Source organism: Gobio gobio, assembly GCF_949357685.1.
Source record: "Gobio gobio genome assembly, chromosome: 20".
In the NCBI taxonomy this organism is placed as follows: Eukaryota; Metazoa; Chordata; class Actinopteri; order Cypriniformes; family Gobionidae; genus Gobio; species Gobio gobio.
Window position 1 is genome coordinate 34,070,559 of NC_137113.1, and position 19,438 is coordinate 34,089,996.

At 37.7% G+C, this 19,438-nt stretch overlaps 1 protein-coding gene across 1 annotated transcript in view; it reads right to left on the reverse strand.

Moving 5' to 3' along the window:
• grid1b (glutamate receptor, ionotropic, delta 1b) overlaps window positions 1-19,438 on the reverse strand; it is a gene marked incomplete at both ends in the record, with an annotated part of 100,975 nt that overhangs the window by 19,580 nt on the left and 61,957 nt on the right. Inside the window, 2 exons of the mRNA XM_079846317.1 lie at window positions 206-403; window positions 999-1,100. Coding sequence (XP_079702443.1) covers window positions 206-403; window positions 999-1,100 — 300 coding nt within the window. The remainder of the gene's footprint in view (window positions 1-205; window positions 404-998; window positions 1,101-19,438) is intronic.

A 19,438-nucleotide genomic window follows, 5' to 3' on the forward strand; every position in this document is an offset into this window, starting at 1 on the left:
TATTGTGTTTTCTTGACTGATCAACTTCTCAACTACTCATGACCATACCCAGAACAAATCAACACACTAGCATACAGGACAAAATATACTATATGCTGGTGACCTTTTCAGCAGGATAATTTGATCAAATAGTATAGGCAAGTATTAGTTTAGTAACTTTTAATGGCTTTTGACATGTAAATACAGCTATGTTTACAGCACTTGCCTTGTTTATGAGTTCCCCAATCATTCCATTCCAAGTACCATTGGTCAGCTGAGAACCATATTTGCTGTCTGACACCTGGTAGACATCGTACTTAAATCCTAGGATCTTGGCTAAGGCGTCCAGGACATCAATTGAGAACCCTTTATATCTTTTGGGTTGTCCGAGGATGTTCTCGGCCACCATCACAAATGGATCCTCCTTTGAAAAGGAATATTGATTACCAAAAAGTACAGACAAATTTCAAATGGCTAGTAAAACTTGCTTCAAGACTTTCTATGGCTCTCTGGAGAACCTTTCTGTAGTAGATGCTTGATGGCATGGGAGAATGATTACAATTGGATCATAAGGAATAAGCACATTAGAAGCATAATGCTTACCCAAACCATGCCTGTAAAATATATAACAGCCGAATAACAAATATATTTTTAAACTTCAACATTTCTATTGACAATATTTAAGAATGGAGAACAATGAACAATATAAAAAGATAAAATAAAATAAAACATTTTTATGGCAGTTTTAAACAGAGCTGAGAGACTTTTATTTGTGACTGTAGGCATGATCATATTAGCCTAAATAAATTGTAAGCAAATAAGCAAGAAATTAGAAATGTTCCAATTCCATGGAAAATTGCAGATTCTGTGTAGCCTTCTGATAAGTACAATATTATCTAGTACCTAAGTATTGACCATGAAAAAAACTTAATGATTAATTAATCAATTAATTATACATCAACACCCACAAACACACATACAGTATTTAAAAAAGTTAAAATGATAAAAGTAAGTATTACCAACAACGTCACTACTTTCACAGTAACCCCCTGCATTCCATTCTCAATACGACTCTCCTTTAGACTTCCATTGAGGCCATGGACAGAATCCCATGTTGCTAACTGCAGGACAAAGAAAAACAAAACAGATGCAGGTCAACATTTTTTCCATCCATCTTCAACATTTTTTGGACATTGTAAATGCTTACCATAAGACATATTTTCAAGTGAAACAGCATATTCATATCAAACAAACAAACAAACAAACAAATAAATAAATATGATCCATCGGGACTTCCGGTGACGCTGCTCTCCTAGCGACTCGGACACGTGTATGCCTAGACATGCTCAAAAACTCATGAAACTTTGCACACGCTTCAGAAGTGGTGAAAATTAACGTCTGATATGGGTTACGTCATAGATGTGGCAAAATGGCTCGATAGCGCCACCTACAAAATTTCAATTAAGCGTTGCTCGCGGTACGTTTCACGTACAAGTATGAAATTCGGTAGACACATGTAACAGCCCAATACCTACAAAAAAGTCCCTGGGTGCAAAATCTGAAAACCCAAGATATTTAGAATTTTGTCTGCAAAATTGTTGAAGTTTTTTCCATTTCCAGAGAGTTAATCAGAACATTTTCATATTTGGTCAGTCTAATCTAAATGCCTCTGCAACATTAAATTGTGAAGATCTTGAGTTTTCTGTGGAGGGCGTGTCCGTGGCGGTCTGACAAAGTTTGATGTTTCGCCATGAAACAGGAAGTGGTTGTAAGTCAGGCATTCAATGTCCGATCTGCCCCAAACTTCACATTTTATTAGAGTCCTGCCTGAAGACATCTACATGCCAATATTCAGTTACAATCATAGCGCCACCTGCAGGCAACAGGAAATGTCAAAAGGTAAAGAGAAAATATTAACCATATATGCTTTTTATATTGCTTGTAATTGGGATGAAGTAAACATCTGTTGAGTATTTTAACATAACATTTTTGATTGTGTTGAATTAAAAACCCAAAAAATGCAGCGGGTCCACCAGACCCACGAACACTGGCTGAATAACAAAAATATGAACACCACACAAGGGTTAAATGCATATTGTCCACCGTGCTGTTTTCCTAAAGCCTTTCATCGCTGCTTGCAGTTTTAATTTAAGTTGTGTTTTATTACAATGAATACAATACTGGCACATTTTTTGTTGCTGGTACTGATTGGAAGGGAAATTTTCGCTTTGAATCGAGTGACACCTGCACGCACTTTTGGCGTTCTACCAATCTACTATAACAGAGAGGAGTTGCGCTCGTTGAGGCCTGCAAGTACGACGCTACTCACGGACATACCTATGGTTGTCAGGAGGCAGCGTCTTCATTTGGGGTGACCCCAGAGAAGAGGAAACAGAGGAGGAATTCGACAACATCTCCGGAATTGGGGCAATAAACCACCACTGCTGTCTATGATTCGAAGCAACGCACGGTCTTTGAGGAACAAAAATAGAGGAACTGTGTGTAAACTCAAGGATTTGTTATGAGTATTGTGACTCCTGCTTAATGGTGTTTACAGAGAACTGGCTGCACCCTGACATCCCCAACTCATTGGCTGAACTTGAAGGATTGTCTCTAATTTGAGCAAACATGGACAAAACTTCGGGGAAGACAAGAGGCAGTGGCATCTGTGTCTACATCAGAGATGGATGGTGCAGCCTGTATACGATGAGAGAGTCATTGTGCAGTCCAGATGTGGAACTACTTTGTTTATCACCTTTTCAGGCCTTTTTATCTTCCACGAGAATTTGGAAATATCATGATTTGTGCAGCATATGTTCCGCCGAGCGGGAACACCACTAAAGCATCCAGCTGTATAACTGATTGTGTTCACAAACAACTAAAGCTGGAGCTTCGGACTGGGAACTGTTTCATGAAATGGACATTGAGGATGCCAATAACAGGCTATATTAACTTATGTGTGAACACAGTTGTTGAGAAGAAAACGAACTGTAGTTTGTTCGCTATTTAGAGGTATATGCACTAAAAAAAATAATGGGCCCTGATAAAATCTCTGCCTTTTTGCTAAAAACTTGTGCCAGTACACTAACTCCAGCATTCTGTCCTATATTTCAGAGATCTTTAGATCTGCACAGCATTCATTCCTTGTTGAAAAAAATCTATAATTAAGCCAGGTCCCAATAAAAATTGCCCAGTTGAGAATTGTGATTTTAGACCTGTGGCTTTGACTTCAAATGTAATGAAATGTTTTGAAAGATTTGTAGTAAATGTTTTAAAGGTGAGGTTAAATTATCCATTGACCCGTTTCAGTTAGTTATATAAGGCTGGACGGGGCACTGAGGACACCCTGAACTGTATCACACATTTTGGTGAATAGACATTTAGAAGATACCCAAGCATATGCACGTTTATTTTTTATAGATTTTAGTTCAGCATTTAATACAAGCTGACAGAGTTGAAAGTGAACCCCTTTTGTATCAACATTTTAACAAAATGTACACAACAAGTCAGGGTTAGCAACTCTAATGCTGAGTTGAAAACCACTAATATGGGTACTTCGCAGGGGTATGTTAGATCACCCATTTTGTTTATGTTATATACTAACGAGTGTGTTTCATGCCAGGAATAATAAAAAAAAAAATACAAATAAATTCTCGGATGACCCAGCAGTATTGATGTTATTGAACTGGAACACTACACCTTCGCAGTACTTTTCAGAAGTTGCTAGATTTGTAGGATAGTGTGATGATAATTTATTGATTTTAAAGCAGCACTAGGTAACTTTTGCTCTCGGGCTCCCCCTACAGTTGTGAAACAGTATTGTCCTCTACTACTGTCGTAAACTGTCATTCTACATCAGCGGATGCATCGCATGTGCATTTGTTGACATGACAACCATGATAGCCCTGAACACTGCCGGAGTTCACATGCAGGTGTTCTGCTTGCGTCGCGTGTGAAATGTCTTCATCCCAGGTACAGTGGCATATGTTTCAGCATGTCGTATGAATATAATTTCATGGGTTTTATTTTTTTCAAACGCCAAATGATCGCGATGCTCACGTTCACAAGCCAGCGTCATTATTGTAGCCTAGTCTATTGGTTCCCGTTTTACAGAATCTATATGATACTTCAGTTCAATGTTTGAGTGGTAGGTAATAACCATATATCGTCGATATTATAATATCAAGCTAGATGAATCTGCAAATTTGAAAAATCGATTTGCATTATAGCTTGAGGAAAGACAAATAAACCAATATCACAGACATGTTAGGTATCCTAAAATATGATTTTGTATGTATTACGTATTTTCTTGCAAGAATGTAGCCCCTCCTCCTCCAGCTCACGCCAACGAGCAAACGCTGGCCCAATGTTGATCCTCGTCCTGCCTTTAATCCCATCACTTTCTCGTTTCCTCTTTTTGCTTTCCTCCGACAAAACCTTTGCTTTCTTATTTTTCTGTGCTGCTTCGGCCATGACTATAACATTTGGCAAACAAATGATAGTTTGGCTCACACGTCCGAATTTAAGGAAGTGGGGGTGGTGGTGGAAGTGACGTATATGCTGTAAAGCAGTCGAATTTTGTAGTTCTTTTTTTTCTCGGGTTACTACCCGAAACCCGAAGTTTAAAAGTACGATTAAAAACGATACAGACCCCGTCAGGCTATGGCAGACGTGTCATTCAACCTATTGTAAGTCGATGTATCATCACAAGAGTTTTGAAAATATATTATGAAGGTTGAAAAGTTACCTAGTGCTGCTTTAAATGAAACAAAGACTGTTGAAATTATATTCGACCCCAGATCTGTGGGGGATCATAGTCCTGTAACAATACATGGTAATATTATTGAACAGGTTTCATTGTATAAATACATTGGTGTTTATATAGATAATTTGTTTTGTTGATCTTCTCACATTAACAGTCTGTGTTTTAGATTCCAGCAGATGCTATATTTTTTGCAAAGGTTAAAAGTATTTGGGGTACATCAAAATATTTTGTTTCTGTTTTTATTAGTCTGTTTTGGAGAGTTTGATAAGATATGGTATTACAGCATGGTATGGAAACCTAACTGTTAATCAAAACTTGCTATACCCAGTAAGCAATAGCCATCATTTCATTGTCTAGATTAACTACAAACCCGATATATTCCAGCTATGAGTAACCCACTTCTATCGAAAATAACCTTGAAATTGGTTACATGTCGTTTATGTCAAAATAACTTGCAAGAGGTATGATATTCCATCATATAAGCAAAGTCAACAGTGACAAGGTGTTCATGTTCTAGATCAGTGGTTCTCAAATGGGGGTACGCGTACCCCTGGGGGTACGTGAAGGCACTCCAGGGGGTACGTGAGATTTTAAAATATAGCCTACATATATTTAAAAAGAAGCATCAGTGCAAAAATCCTTTAAAAATAATGATTTAATAAATATTTCAGGAAAATATAAGTATAAGTTCATAAAATGAATTTTATATTCAGTAGGCCATTAAAATTAATTATCCTAAAAACCCAGAGTCTCCCCCATACCAGGATGGTTTGACCCAACCTGTCATATGCCGCCTGGCATCACCTGTCAATCACTTGGATCAACAATAGGGTGACCACGTCCCCGTTTCCAGGGGACAGTCCCGGTTTTGTAATGTTCTGTTCCCGACTGGAGTTGTCCCCGGAAATGTCCCCGTTTTACAGCTCGTTGCAAACAACCCGCAGATATATTGGAAAAAAGTGTCCAACCAACATACAGCTGCTACGCTGACTCTACTTGGTCTCGCGAGCGCCGCGCCGCGCCTCTTCTACTTCATGAAGAACGTACCGAGTCGAGAGCAGACAGAGCACCATTATCGTCAAATATTAAAAGAAACCTCATTGTCGCTTTCAAGGTAGTAACATACTAACTATTCGTTTTTAATTTAAAGTAATATTGTATGTGCTTTATAACAGAGCTTCAACAAGGTGCGGGATTGTTTTGTCCCCAAAAGTTCCGCAGTCACAATGCAGTGATTAGGCTACCACACATCTGAACTATAACTTAAATATAAAAACCTTAACCCTAAACCCAAACAATTACACTTGCAACCAATACATGTGCAGAATACATACTTTCTGCTTAAAATAATCCTAAAATGCTAAATAACAAGACCAATTAAGGACAGTAAGAATTATTTTCAAGCATAAACGTAACAAAACTTTTGAAGTAAAAAAAGTAATTTATATAGTATAACTTGAATAAAATTATAAAATGTTATAATATTTGTTGAATAGTTTTATTTATCATATTTATGTTTTATTTTTTTTAATGTGTTTTTGTTAAGTCATGTTACAATATTGTTTTGAACTGCTTAGGCTATTTACAATGGTTAGCTTACCAATAACTGTTTTCATTGTTTGTTTGTTTTTTGTGGTTTTTTTTATTGTATGATATCCAGAATACCTAAATCCTAATAATCAAAATAAATCATACTTATTAATGTTAATAATAATATACTAATATAATAGGACTCCACAACAACAACAAAAAACATAAAAAAATGTATTGTCCCTGTTTTTTAATTAAAATATAATAACAAATGAGATTTGAGTGATATTTTGACCACTCAAATAGGAAATGTCCCCGGTTTCCATTTCAGAAATATAGTCACTGTTTTCACTACATTAGTTTGAATCACTACATTTTAGTGATGAGAAATATTTGCAATACATTTAGTCATGGATTATTATCATTAAAAAATTTCGAAATAGTAATTTTTTTTCAAATGTTTGAATTTTGTATGTGCTTATCTGTTCCAAAGTTTAATAAATCAGATACTGATGGCACAGTGCTCTGTTTTAAGTCTTTTTTTTTTCAACCAAAAATGCTTTGCGCTGGTTAGGGGGTACTTGGCTGAAAAAAATATTTCATCTGCTCTAGATGACTAGTCTATTCTTGGGCTACGGTTAGATGTCTATAAAATTTTCACTGACAGCTCAAACTTTGCCTTAATTTAGTCTAGACGTCAGGGCTGTGTTTGGACGGCTATTAGACGTCTTTTAAGTGCAAAATTGCTTGCTGGGTACTGCTCTAAAAATTGTAGGGTGGGAAGAGAAACAACCTATACAGGAGCTGTATGAGGTGTCTATTTTTAAGACAAGCTAGGAAAATTGTTGCTGATGACACTCACATTTTACAAGATAATTTTAAGATGTTACCCTCAGGGAGACAATTGAGGATTTTGATGTGCAAATCAAATTGCTACAAAAATTATTTTGTGCCAACTGCGGTTAAACTATTCAATAGAGAATTGCAAAAATGAGATGCCAAATTGGTATACTGTATTATATATATATATATATATATATATATATATATATATATATATATATATATATATATATATATATATATATATATATATATATATATATATATATATATATATATGGTTTGTTGGCTATTAGTAATTTATTGTGTGTTTTATACTGTGTTATGTATGTCTAATGTTGTTACCGTCATTGTCTAAAATTCCCGGTGTGTTTATGGACTCTTTTGTTATTTCCTGCCTTGTGCCATGTGTTAGTTTTTCATCATGATTAGTTTCCCCCAGGTGTTGCCTATTAGCCACTCCCCCTTGTTATCTTGTTATCCTTGTTTCCCTTTGTGTATATATACCTCTGTGCTTCAATTGTTGTTTGTTGGTCGTTGTACTCCTGTATGTGTGTTCTTGTCGTCATGCTCCTGCCTGTTTTGGATACCCTTGTTCTCTGACTTTCTGTGTGTTGTTTGTTATTAAATCATTCATGCTGCACTTGAATTCTCACTCAGTTTCATCCCTGCCTCACATGTTACAGTCATGGGGCCCTATCTTGCACCCAGCGCAATTGACTTTGTACACCGACGCATGTGTCATTCCTATTTTGCACCCGCGCAAGGCGCGCTTTTCCCTCCTCAGAATCACGTCGCTAAACTAGTGAATGAACTTGCGCTACCTGGGCGGTTCAGCGCAAAAAAGGAGGCGTGTTCCGGCGCAAACAATCCCTGGTGCTATTTTGCTGTTCCATTAAACAATTGCGCCACTGACCAGAAAAAACCTAGTCTAAAGTCAGTGGCGCGTTGCGCGTTGTTCATTATGCTATTTTAAGGGCGCATGCTTGACCATAATGTATAGCGTGCACAACGCGCATACACTTTGCTCATGTAACCTACACAGATGCAACAGTTATTTTTGCAAATCATAAATTGTTACACTAAAAAAATATTAACACATGAGATGACGGAAATCATTGTGGTGTGCCACGAAGATGTGAAAAAATAGGCATAAATCTAGCTTACAAATGATTCAGGCTAATTGTAATAATTAAGGATAAGACCTGTTTGCCCAATAGTGGCAAGACATATATGTATATAAGGACATCTGACAAATTGGTTTGTCCGTCAAGAACCAGGAAAAAAAATCGACTGAAAAACTGAAAGACTGAAAAAAAAAGACTGTGAAATCACCTTTACCATAATGTACAACATTACAACTTCACTTCTCTGTCTTTCACTGCTCTTACAAGAACATCAGTCTCCTCGGCTGTGAACCGCTCCTGGCGTGCGCCTGGTAAATACGCCATAATAATAGCAATCCATAATGGAACTTGCGCACCTGCTTTTAAAGGGAATGTTGGATGACGCTCGGATTGGTTTATTCACGTTACGCCCAAACCACACCTATGAATAATGAAGCTACTTCAGACCAACCCATTTTAGATTTGCGCCGGGCGCAAGAGCCATTTATCCCGCAAGGAAAATAGCAACAGCGCCGAGACCCGCCCACAAAGTTACTTGCGCTTCGCGCGTTGACACTTGCGTTTCAGATCGTTAAAATAGGGCCCATGGTGTCCAAGATGAATTTCCCAGAAATGAGACAATAAAGTATATTCAATTCAATATTCAAAATTGATTGGGTGGTGAAAAGTAGGTCCATTTTCGTCAAATTTAAAGTTTGAAAAACACAACCTTCTTAATAATGTCTTATTATGTGCCCCACTCTCAATATGATGGATTGCATAAGAAAACATACAGTTGTCTTGTGTGGGGATGTTGGGAATTATTAAATTAAACAGAGCTGAGAATTATTCAATTAAATTCAATTATGATTCATTAACACACTAACATGGCTGATTTATAATACTCAATATACACAATCCACATTGATACTGTAAGTGGCGATTAGTTGTCAATATCAATGACGCTACATTTAATGACCTGATTTGGAACACTAATCTCATTAATCATTAATTTACTCGAAGAAACGCATGATAATGAGGTTTAATCACATCATTTAACAACGAGGACTAAGCTCATTTCAATGTGATGCACGTGTTCTGTAAGAGTTCTTCTTTGAGGTATTTGCATTAGTTGTAAACATATCTAATTTGTTTTACACAAATGAAGTAGATGACAATCTGCTGGAGAACATATTCAAAACATTTCCATGCATGTGTAAAGTAGCAGGGATGTCTTTTTAGGAGGCACAGCATTTTCTCTTCATTACTTGTCCATGAGGACAAGTACCACGCTGGCCTGGTTCCAGGTGGTGGCACTGGATCAAATTACAAAATGCATCTAATGGCTGCAAAACTGTGCCATCACTTGCCTCCGGGACCCAGAATCCTCATTTTTAAAATATATATATATATATTTTTTTTTGCCAGTACTTGGCATCCTTAGCGATAAGGTATTTCTTCATTACAGTATGTACACAAACAGCCCTACAGCAGTGGCACAGGGAAAAACTTGTAATGTTGAACAATTTATGAAGTTTCTAATTTTCTTACTGAGCATCATTCTAAACAGACATAAATAAAAACAAATGGAAGCCTCTGTTAGTGTGTGGGGTGGTGTTGGCAGAGGTGTAAAGACCTGAAAACCCTACTTAAAGGCACAATATGTAAGATATTTGGATTAACATTTCCAAAAACCACTAGAATTATGTTATATATTAGATTAATGTGTGTACTTACATTATCCTAAATGAAGACTGTTTAAATCCAGGGAAAAAAGCAATTTTAACAAGGACACGGACCATGTCCGTGCATCGCTATCAATGGCATCATACACACGTTACCCTCAATTTCCGGTTTCAAATTTTTGTAGAAACCATGGAAACACCAAAGACGCTTTAATATATTATGTGTTTTATTAGACAGGTGAGCAACTGTTTGGATACATTCATCGACAGAAAACTAATCATTGTCATATAGCTTAACTCAGCCCCACCCTGCTTCATACTACAGTAACGTTAATAAATCTATAATACATTAGCTCATCCATGAATATGATTTCTGCCCGAGTCCATTCGGATTCTTTTCCACCAACTGTAGAGGTAAAGACAACAACTCCCATGATTCTGCAAAATCAAGTCATCAACTTGCACCTTTGTTTTGAATTCATGAGTTCACACTTACATCAAATTAAATAGAGTAAAGATTATACGTATTTGGCGTGCTATCCGGGGAGGGCTCCGGGCTCTGAATTTTGGGCCCGAACCCAGAAAAGCACGTTATCAATATGTTTTGGAAAACTTTCTCTGGTTGGGACCAGATCTCACCAACTCCAACCTTGGGAGAGCTGTGATTCTAGGGAGCTTTTGTGTGTGTGCGTTGCATGATCTGTTCAGGCCCAATATTGAAGATGGACATTTTCTGCACACGACACCAGACCTGAAGTCGCCTTTCTGCAACCTCCAAGGTCAACAATGATCTAATTCTAGTGATGGGGCGACAACTAGTCTACCTAGTTTAGTGATATGCTCTGCTTTCTATCCTTGTGTGGAAATTTACCGTGACTGTGCATTTTTGCTGAGCCAATTAGAATCATTCAACTTGCAGTAATGACGTGGCTAGACCTTGAAAACAGTATAACTGTTCAGAAATTGTATGTACGATAGACGGAGGCAGGGAGGTTGGTAGAGGGAGCGTAGCCTAGGAACTCCTTGTGAGACTTGAAGCTGGCTTCTGCTGATGAAACTGCAAACTATTCTTCAGTAAATTTTTCTTTATTAATTACACTCCTGGGCCCGTATTCATAAAGATTCTAAGAGTCCTCTCAGAAAACTCCTAATTTAGCTTAAAAACTTTTACGTAGGAGTCTTAGCTTAAGAGCTATGCGGGACTGATCTGAGAGCAACTCTGAGCAAGGAAATACAAAAACTTTTATCTTAGTGAAGAGGCGGGGCTGACCCCGTTGCTACGTATGACACAGTCTTTTGAAGACTGTGATTGGTTGGTTGTCCAAAAAGGGGAAAAAAGGAGCGCTTTTAAGTATAGGGTCTATTCTAAGCCTTCACTTTGAAATTACAAGCGCAAATTGTCCTATTTTACCATTCTCTCTCACTCACACACACATTATATATATGTATATAAATCCTTTTATTATTTACCATGCTGTTAATTTCCTATAAGGTATTTGATTGGCTTAGAATTATAAACGTTGTTCCACTCTTTCCAATTCCACTGATTGCTGGCATGTCTATTTAATTGGTGGTTTGAAAGTTGGGTTTAATGCAACAAACATGATCCCTGCACGATCTAATCTATAGCGTCTTATTAAGTCACTGTCATCCATTGTCTTCAACACATTTCTTCTCCCTCTTCGTCTTTCTGCCATTTTCTCCGCTGCTAAAGAAACTCTTAAGCCTCTTAAAAGTCCTCGTCCGTGCTCCTAACAAATTTGACCTTAAGACCTCTTTTAAGGGTTAAGATTCTTTCTGAATAACTTTTTTCTTTACTAGGATTTTTTTGTTAATTTTAAGAGTAAACGCCCACATTTCTAAGAATTTTCTTAGAATTTTGTCACTAGGAGCTACTCTTTGCTTTAAGATTCTTTATGAATACGGGCCCTGACTCTTGGTCTTCATTTTTCACTACTGGTCCTGGGTCCTAAGCTGTTACCCCAACAATACACCTCCTATCGTTGATTAAATTGATTAGCGTAATGTGCTCCATTCGTGTTAAATTAGGTTTAATTATCTGAACGCGCTCCACTTGTGTTTAATTGTTTAATTGTCTGAACGTGCTCCTCCCAAAATTTGTTAATAAAACATCCCTAAGTGACCTCTAGCAGAGAAAATTACATATGGTGCCTTTAAGTAAAGTACAGATACCTTACAGCAAAAGTCACCAATTCTAATACCACTTGAGTAAAAGTCTTATTACTGATTTCACAGACAGTGCTTATATTAAGCCAGGATTAGGCCTTAATACATTTAGGACATTTAAGTAGGCTTAGTAAGTTGTATAAACATGCCTTAGAAAAAAAACAAAAAACAAAATGCTGGGGGGCATCTTGAGACAAAATAGTGCACCTTGCTTTCAGTTAAAACAGTTCAAACTTAGGGATGAAACGATTACCGGTTTCACGATAAACCACGATAAAATTTAGTGACGGTTAGTAATATCGTATAAAATTTAATTATCATTAAAACCGCGTGTGATTATCACGATTGTGAAAACTTGCGGTAAGTCTTGTCCAGTCAGCGTCAGTCTGGCGCAGAAGCAGCACCGCTGTTTCTGAATGAGAATAAATGACAGAAGGCAGTGACAGCACCAGGAGATTTTTCAGCCTTCTAAAAGGACCAAATCTGAGGCGTGGTCATATTTTGGCTTTTACAAAAGTCCTGAGGGAAACTTAATCGAAGATGGTCACCCTGTCTGCAGAACATGCCAGAAGAAAGTCGCTGTAATAGGGGGGAACACTTCAAAACTACGAACGCAAGGCAAGTGGACTTTGACCTCAATACCAAAACTACGTCTGGGAAATAACGTGAAGCGAACCAGACTAGGGTGACATTTAAGGGATAATAATTGACATTAACAACCGCCATTTGCGGGTGTAACGTTATTTTGGCTGCACACTATAGCCACTTTGGCTGTTGAACTTATAATAGTCTTCTCAAAAGCCATCTGTTATAATCGCGTTGCGCATTATAACCTCTCACACGTGTTTCTATTTAATTTATGAATCTCATAATCAGAGGCGTTCAGATTAGAATTATGTTCAGAGCGCACTCTCACTCGCTGAAATCTACATTCAAAGCAGAGATAAACGTGCGATGTACGCAGGAGATTCATTCATCATACAGTGATTGACTGTTTTTGTTCTATTTCAGCAGCGAAAATGGTTTAAAAAACACAGCAGAGCCACAGCGCGTCTGATATGACTGGCATAACGCTGGCGAATTTAGGGACCGTCTCTAAAGTTACATACAACATTGGTAACGTTATACACGTTTCAAACTTCACTAGCATTTTATGACAGTCATAAAACTGACTGTAAAGTGATCATTTAGGTGTCAGGTATGATGCACACCTTTTGATATTTAATAAAATAAACTGTCAAATCATATGGAAATATGGATATGCATTATTTCACTAGGATACTGTTTGGGCTCTTACACAAAATATGCTGATTTAAATGCATCATTGCTGAACACTGATGAGAATATTGCTTGAGAATATATATACAGAGATAATATTAGAGATTATATTTACGACAAATTATTATTATTTATGCATTATGCGTTGCTATTGACAACGGCCATTATAAGGAAGGAAATCCCACAGAATAAAATCTATCTTAAAAAAGTGCATAGAGCTGCTTTAGTTATTAGTTGCTTGTTGATTTCTAAATATAAAACTTATTGAAATGTTTTAAGTGTGTGCATCTGTTCTTTTTGAACACTTTCATCTCATTTGAACAAAACCGTGATAATATTGATAACCATGATAATTTGGGTCACTATAATCGCGATGTTAAATTTCCAAACCGTTTCATCCCTATTCAAACTTGCCTTTTAGTCTGGGACTAGGCCTGTGAAACCGGGTGTTAGAGTATCTATAGGATCTCAGTTATCATTCATGCCAGACTGTATGGCAGTCAAGACGCGTTCAAACGGGATGCACGCAAGATGACTAAGTCTTGTCTAGAGTGTTACTTCAATCCATGACACGTTCGGTGACTGTGAGCTGCTTTTCATGCAGGATTAAAATGGTGGCGAGCATGTGTGTGGAGCAAGCGGTGGTTTGTTGTTGTCTCAATAATTGCGTTATCAGGTTTAGTGCTTTGTTTTTTGATGGTTGTCGTAGGAGAGGTCACACCGCAGGCCGGTTCGTCAAATCTTCTGACACTGCAGGTAAATTTTTATCGCAATGGTCATTAATCAGCTGTCGGCGTCAAACTAGTGATCATAGACTGATTTTAGGATTCTTAACATTTGTCATAGACGGTCAAATCGTGGCCAAAATCACACAGTTTGAACTAGAGCTGTGCGATTAATTGAAATTGTGATAAAATCGCAATGTGAGCACGTACGATTTCTAAACTGCATCAAGTATGATTTTTCTACCATCCCCCTAAAGGGCCGCTCACATGTCCCATCTAAAATGCATGGAAATGCAGGCCTAGCCACTTTCTTTTCCTTTCAAAAAAGCGATCGGGAACGTGCGCTCCCATGGTTTCTGATGCTGCTAAGCAATCATGAGCTGCCTTCTCTATGAAAACGAGGACGTTTCAGCAATGGATAAATTGATTTTTCATCTCGTTGTGGCACACACGCGCTTGGAAAAAAATGTGCCCGCGTCTAGCCATCTACATTTAAAATGACGAACTTGAGCGTGCAAAAGATGCGACGTGAACTGTAGCCTACTGTGCAATCGGAATGCAGCGCAACTTAACCTAACGCAAGATCAGAACAGAGTCTGTTTACCATTACGAGATGGAAGAAAGCACAGAAAAAAGGAAGGTGAATCAGTGCAGGATAAGGACCAAAAAAGGAGAGATAATCTTGTATCAGAGCCAGGTAATTTGAGAGACCTCTCAAACTTTCACTGTGGCAAAACAGAGTAAGGGTCATTCACACAGAATGCATTTTTGCGGTTAAAAAAATGAGACACTGGACTTACAACTGAGGAATACAGGAAGCGATTCGTCATGAAGAGGCGAATAATCACGAAACGTGCTCGAAATACTAAGTTTAGGACATTGTTTAGAGTAGTATAAACTAGAATAGGGAGGGAATAGAGGAAATATTAGGGATTTTTTTTTTTTTTTTAGATGAGGTTAAGTGCTCACGGAAGAGATGAGTTTTCAGCTGTCTTTTGAATGTTGTTAGTGATTCAGCATTCCAGATGGAGGTGGGGAGATTGTTCCACCAGCAAGGAACAGTGAACGAAAACATTCTGGAGAGTGATTTCGTGCCTCTCTGTGGTGGTACCACGAGCCATTGCTCCATTTCTGAGCGAAGTTTAAAAAGATGTGCGAGTTGTGTTATTACAGGCATTTGCGAACTGCACAACCAATGAAAAGAGTTCAAAATGGCATTAAGAAATAACCAATGTCACAATTAGGGATGCACCGAAACTAGGAAATTCGGATTTGGACGAATATTGGGTTTTTTGACGGGGTTCGGTTTCTGCCGAACATTAGAATTTTTTTTCACCGAACCGAACCCTATGCTTGCACTACGCGCGCTACGCTGGTCGACGTAATGACGCCGGCCTTGATTACGGGAAGGTGTTTACTAGTGTTTACCTCGCGAGCAGGGACTTTTGGAGGGGGAAATATTTACCCGGAACTTCATTTAGACCCTCGTGGAAACGCGGCTTAAGTGGACCGTTCGAATGCAGGCTGTGAGAAAGAGAAAATGTAACTCGTGAACAGAAACCTTGTTGTTTGGCAGTATTTTCAGTCAAAAGAAGGTGATTCAAGTCAAGCTACATGTTCAAGTTTGCAATGCCGATTTATCTTGTGGTGGCAAGGACCCTAAACAATAGCCACTGTTAAAACATTTGCGTATGAAAAATCCGAAAGAATACAAGTTGTGCACGAGGGAATCTACAGACAGCAGCCAAAATGCAGCAACTTCATGTACAGCAAAGGAAGGGCAGTCATCCTGGAATAATGTTGCCTATTCTTTTTTTTTTCTTACTGTTAAAATAACATGAAAAATACACTGCTGTGGATGTTGTTTACTTCATTAATGTGTTTACTGTGATAATGGACTGAGGATGGGAGTAGGATTCGGTTTCGAATTCGGCAGAATCTTAACATGTGGATTCGGTATTCGGCCGAACCCCAAAAATCTGGATTCGGTGCAAAATCAGCGGAATAAAATTTGATTTACATTATTTTCATTACACATAATCACATAATTATTTCAATGTGAAAACATACCCCTTAATGTGCAGAGACAAATATAAGTCATTAATATGATGATTATCCTGAAAAGTGTAAACATTGTGGTGCTATCCAAACACTGACACAGCAACAGTCATTGTTTGGTGATGTTCAATTGGCTGTATAGCAAATGAGTCATTAAGCTTTTTCCCAGCATATGAGCTTTACCCAACATATGACTGAAAATACTTGGGTGCTTCCTGTAGACAGCAGTGTTAAACACAAGTGTCTGGTGACGCTTCACCCTGTCTGTCTGTCACAGCTCTGCTTAGAGTGATGATCTGAAAGAGCACAGACGAGGATGAGGAGGCCACCAATTCATCAAATACTGTCAGTTTTTTCAGCTTTCTGCTAAAGTTTTCTCTTAGATGACAAATGAAATTGAAGACTTGATAGATGGCCGTCTTATCCAGGGGCTCAAGAGACTCAAAGAACAAACAAAAGCATATCCTTCATCTTCTATTTGATGTCTTATCAGTCTTGACCCCGGACTAGACAAGCATTTATCTATTTGTGGAGACCTCGATGACTTTGGGATAAAAGTTTTTAAATAATAAATGGCTGGGTAAAAGCAAACAGGAATGTGTGGACATCCATTGGTTTTTGCCAGTCTGTGTTGTATAAAATGAGAATTTAAAATTCTAGACTATGACTAAGACAGACTATAACTATACCAAGACGGCAAGATTTAGTGGGACAGGCCTTTTTTCTTGTCATTTTAAAGTGCTGAGTCAGTGCTGCCATTCAAAGCTAAAACAAGTAATCAAGTAATAGCATAAAGGCTACAGAACAGTGTTCATCCCCACCCTCTGTAAAAGTGCTGACTTGGAAGCAGACGAAGATGATGGGACGAGAACCCAAGTGCAGTTTATTTTACAGTGCCTAAAGATCCAAAAACATTAAACAAGTATAAACAAAATCCAAAACTTGAAACAAATCATGAACAAAACTTGAACAGCCCTGGCATATGGAAACTAGTAATGGGCGCTTTCGAAAAAACCCCCCACTGCTTCATGAAGCTCAGAAACTACCATTGAACAAGTGTATATGGGTTTTACCTGATCTCTGATGAGTTTTATACGTTTGTAGACATTTTAATGAGACATTAGTATAGTTAAAAAGAATAACAGTAGTTAATAGTGTCTTATTTAGCTGAGCCATCCATGGAACAAACAAAATATGCCCTGAAAATTGATAAAAGAACACATATTATAAAGACACTTGGTATTTAATCTTATTAAATGATTAGTTAATTGCATTTGATTGATTTGACTTTTAGTAAAATATTTGCAATGGGTTTGTAAAAGGCAGTGGTGTGTCAGGGCCATCAGGGACTTCTCTGCTGGCCTTGTCAAAATGAAAAATATTTTTTTCACAATTAAATGAATGTGTGTCTGAATGTTTCTAAATTCAATTACTGTCTATTTCAGTACGTTACAATTATATTTCCAGAAAGAATGTGGTTATTTTTTGTGAGGCTATTTTCATCATCTAAACCAGGGGTGTCCAAACTTTGTTTAAAGGGGGCCGGATTCGATGTTGTGGACATACCCGGGGGCCGGTCCCTTTTCTAATATATATATATATATATATATATAAGAGAGAGAGAGAGAGAGAGAAGAGAGAGAAGAGAGAGAGAGAGAGAGAGAGAGAGAGAGAGAGAGAGAGAGAGAGAGAGAGAGAGAGAGAGAGAGAGAGAGAGAGAGAGAGAGAGAGAGAGAGAGAGAGATATTTAACAATATCTGTAAAACTTTCATCAACCAAAAAGTTTTAATGGGTGAAATTTTAATATTATTATGGAGTTAGAACTCTATTCTTATTTAAATTTAATAAATGCTCTATTTAGATCACCACAGGTAAAACCACACTACAAAACATGCTTTTCTGACTTGGTATTTCTGTCTTTTTTCCAGTCCAAATATCAAAAAGTTCTTAAATCAAGATGCTTTTACTAAGGAAAATTACATATTTTTTCTTGATTCCTGGGGGAAAAAATAAACATGAATTGAGTTTTTGCTTGAAACAAACTAAATTATCTGCCAATGGATTAGAAAAATAATCTTCCTTAAAGATTCAAAACAGAAACATTATTTTTCTTACCCCATTGGCAGATATATTTGCTTGTTTTAAACAAAAACTCACTTCAATTAAATTTTATTTTCCAGAAAACAAGAAAAAATATCTAATGTCATTTAACTTATCTCGTAACATCTTGATTTAAGAATTTTTAGATATATTTAGATATATTTAAACTAGAAACAGGACATAAATACTAAATGACAGCATTTTTTGCAGTGCACACAAGGCAAAAAAGTAATACATACATTATATATATATATATATATATATATATATATATAGAATGGTATTTAGTCTGTAGACATAAATACAAATGCACAAAACTGCAAGTTTATGACAAAAAAATAGTCTGCAATTTGGCCTTTATTACTCATTTAATACATGTCTACATTACAAATTAAATAAAATTAGATATTAACCTACATTTCTGACAAATGACCACGGTTACAGGTGTTACCACAGTAAATCCGTGATACATTCGAAATGCGAATTGTTGTTTGAAAATGATTTTGAATCGGCTCAGCTGATTTGCACGTTAGTGTTGTTTATTAAGTCAGCGCTATTTAACTGGATTTAAATTAAATCAAATCACAGAGAGATTCAGTACCGGAGACCTCAGCGCTGAACTCGAACGCTTCTCACGGGCTTCGGAAGGCTGTTTAGTGGCCGCGTGGTCGAGACTCTCAGCAGGTAAACACATTTGTTCAGAGTCAGAGCTCGCGAGTTGCGCAGAGCACAAGCAGTAGCGCTGTTTCGTTCTGCTTTTGGGCGCCGTTTCCCTGGCCTAAAGTCTAGTACTGCCACCTTGCGGCGACATCGTGAAACTGCATGATTTGTAAATGATCCGTGGCGGGCCACATATAATACATTTTAATAGACGCACTGCGGGCCGTTTGAAATTCATCCCCGGGCCTCATTTGGCCCGCGGGCTGGACTTTGGACACCCCTGATCTAAATGCATCACAGCTCCGTAGACCAGCACTAGTAGAATAGCTAGCCTTCCGTTGAAGCTGCCATTTTCCATTGGATCATAACTTTGACTTACGTGGGTTATCAGCCAATCAAATTTTGATGTGTAGCGATAGAACGCCCCAGAGGCCCAGCGATGTGTCGGCGCTACCCCCCGCTGATGTAGTGCATACAGTGCATGATTGTATTTTGTATGTATCGGTGTGTGTGGTGTTGTTA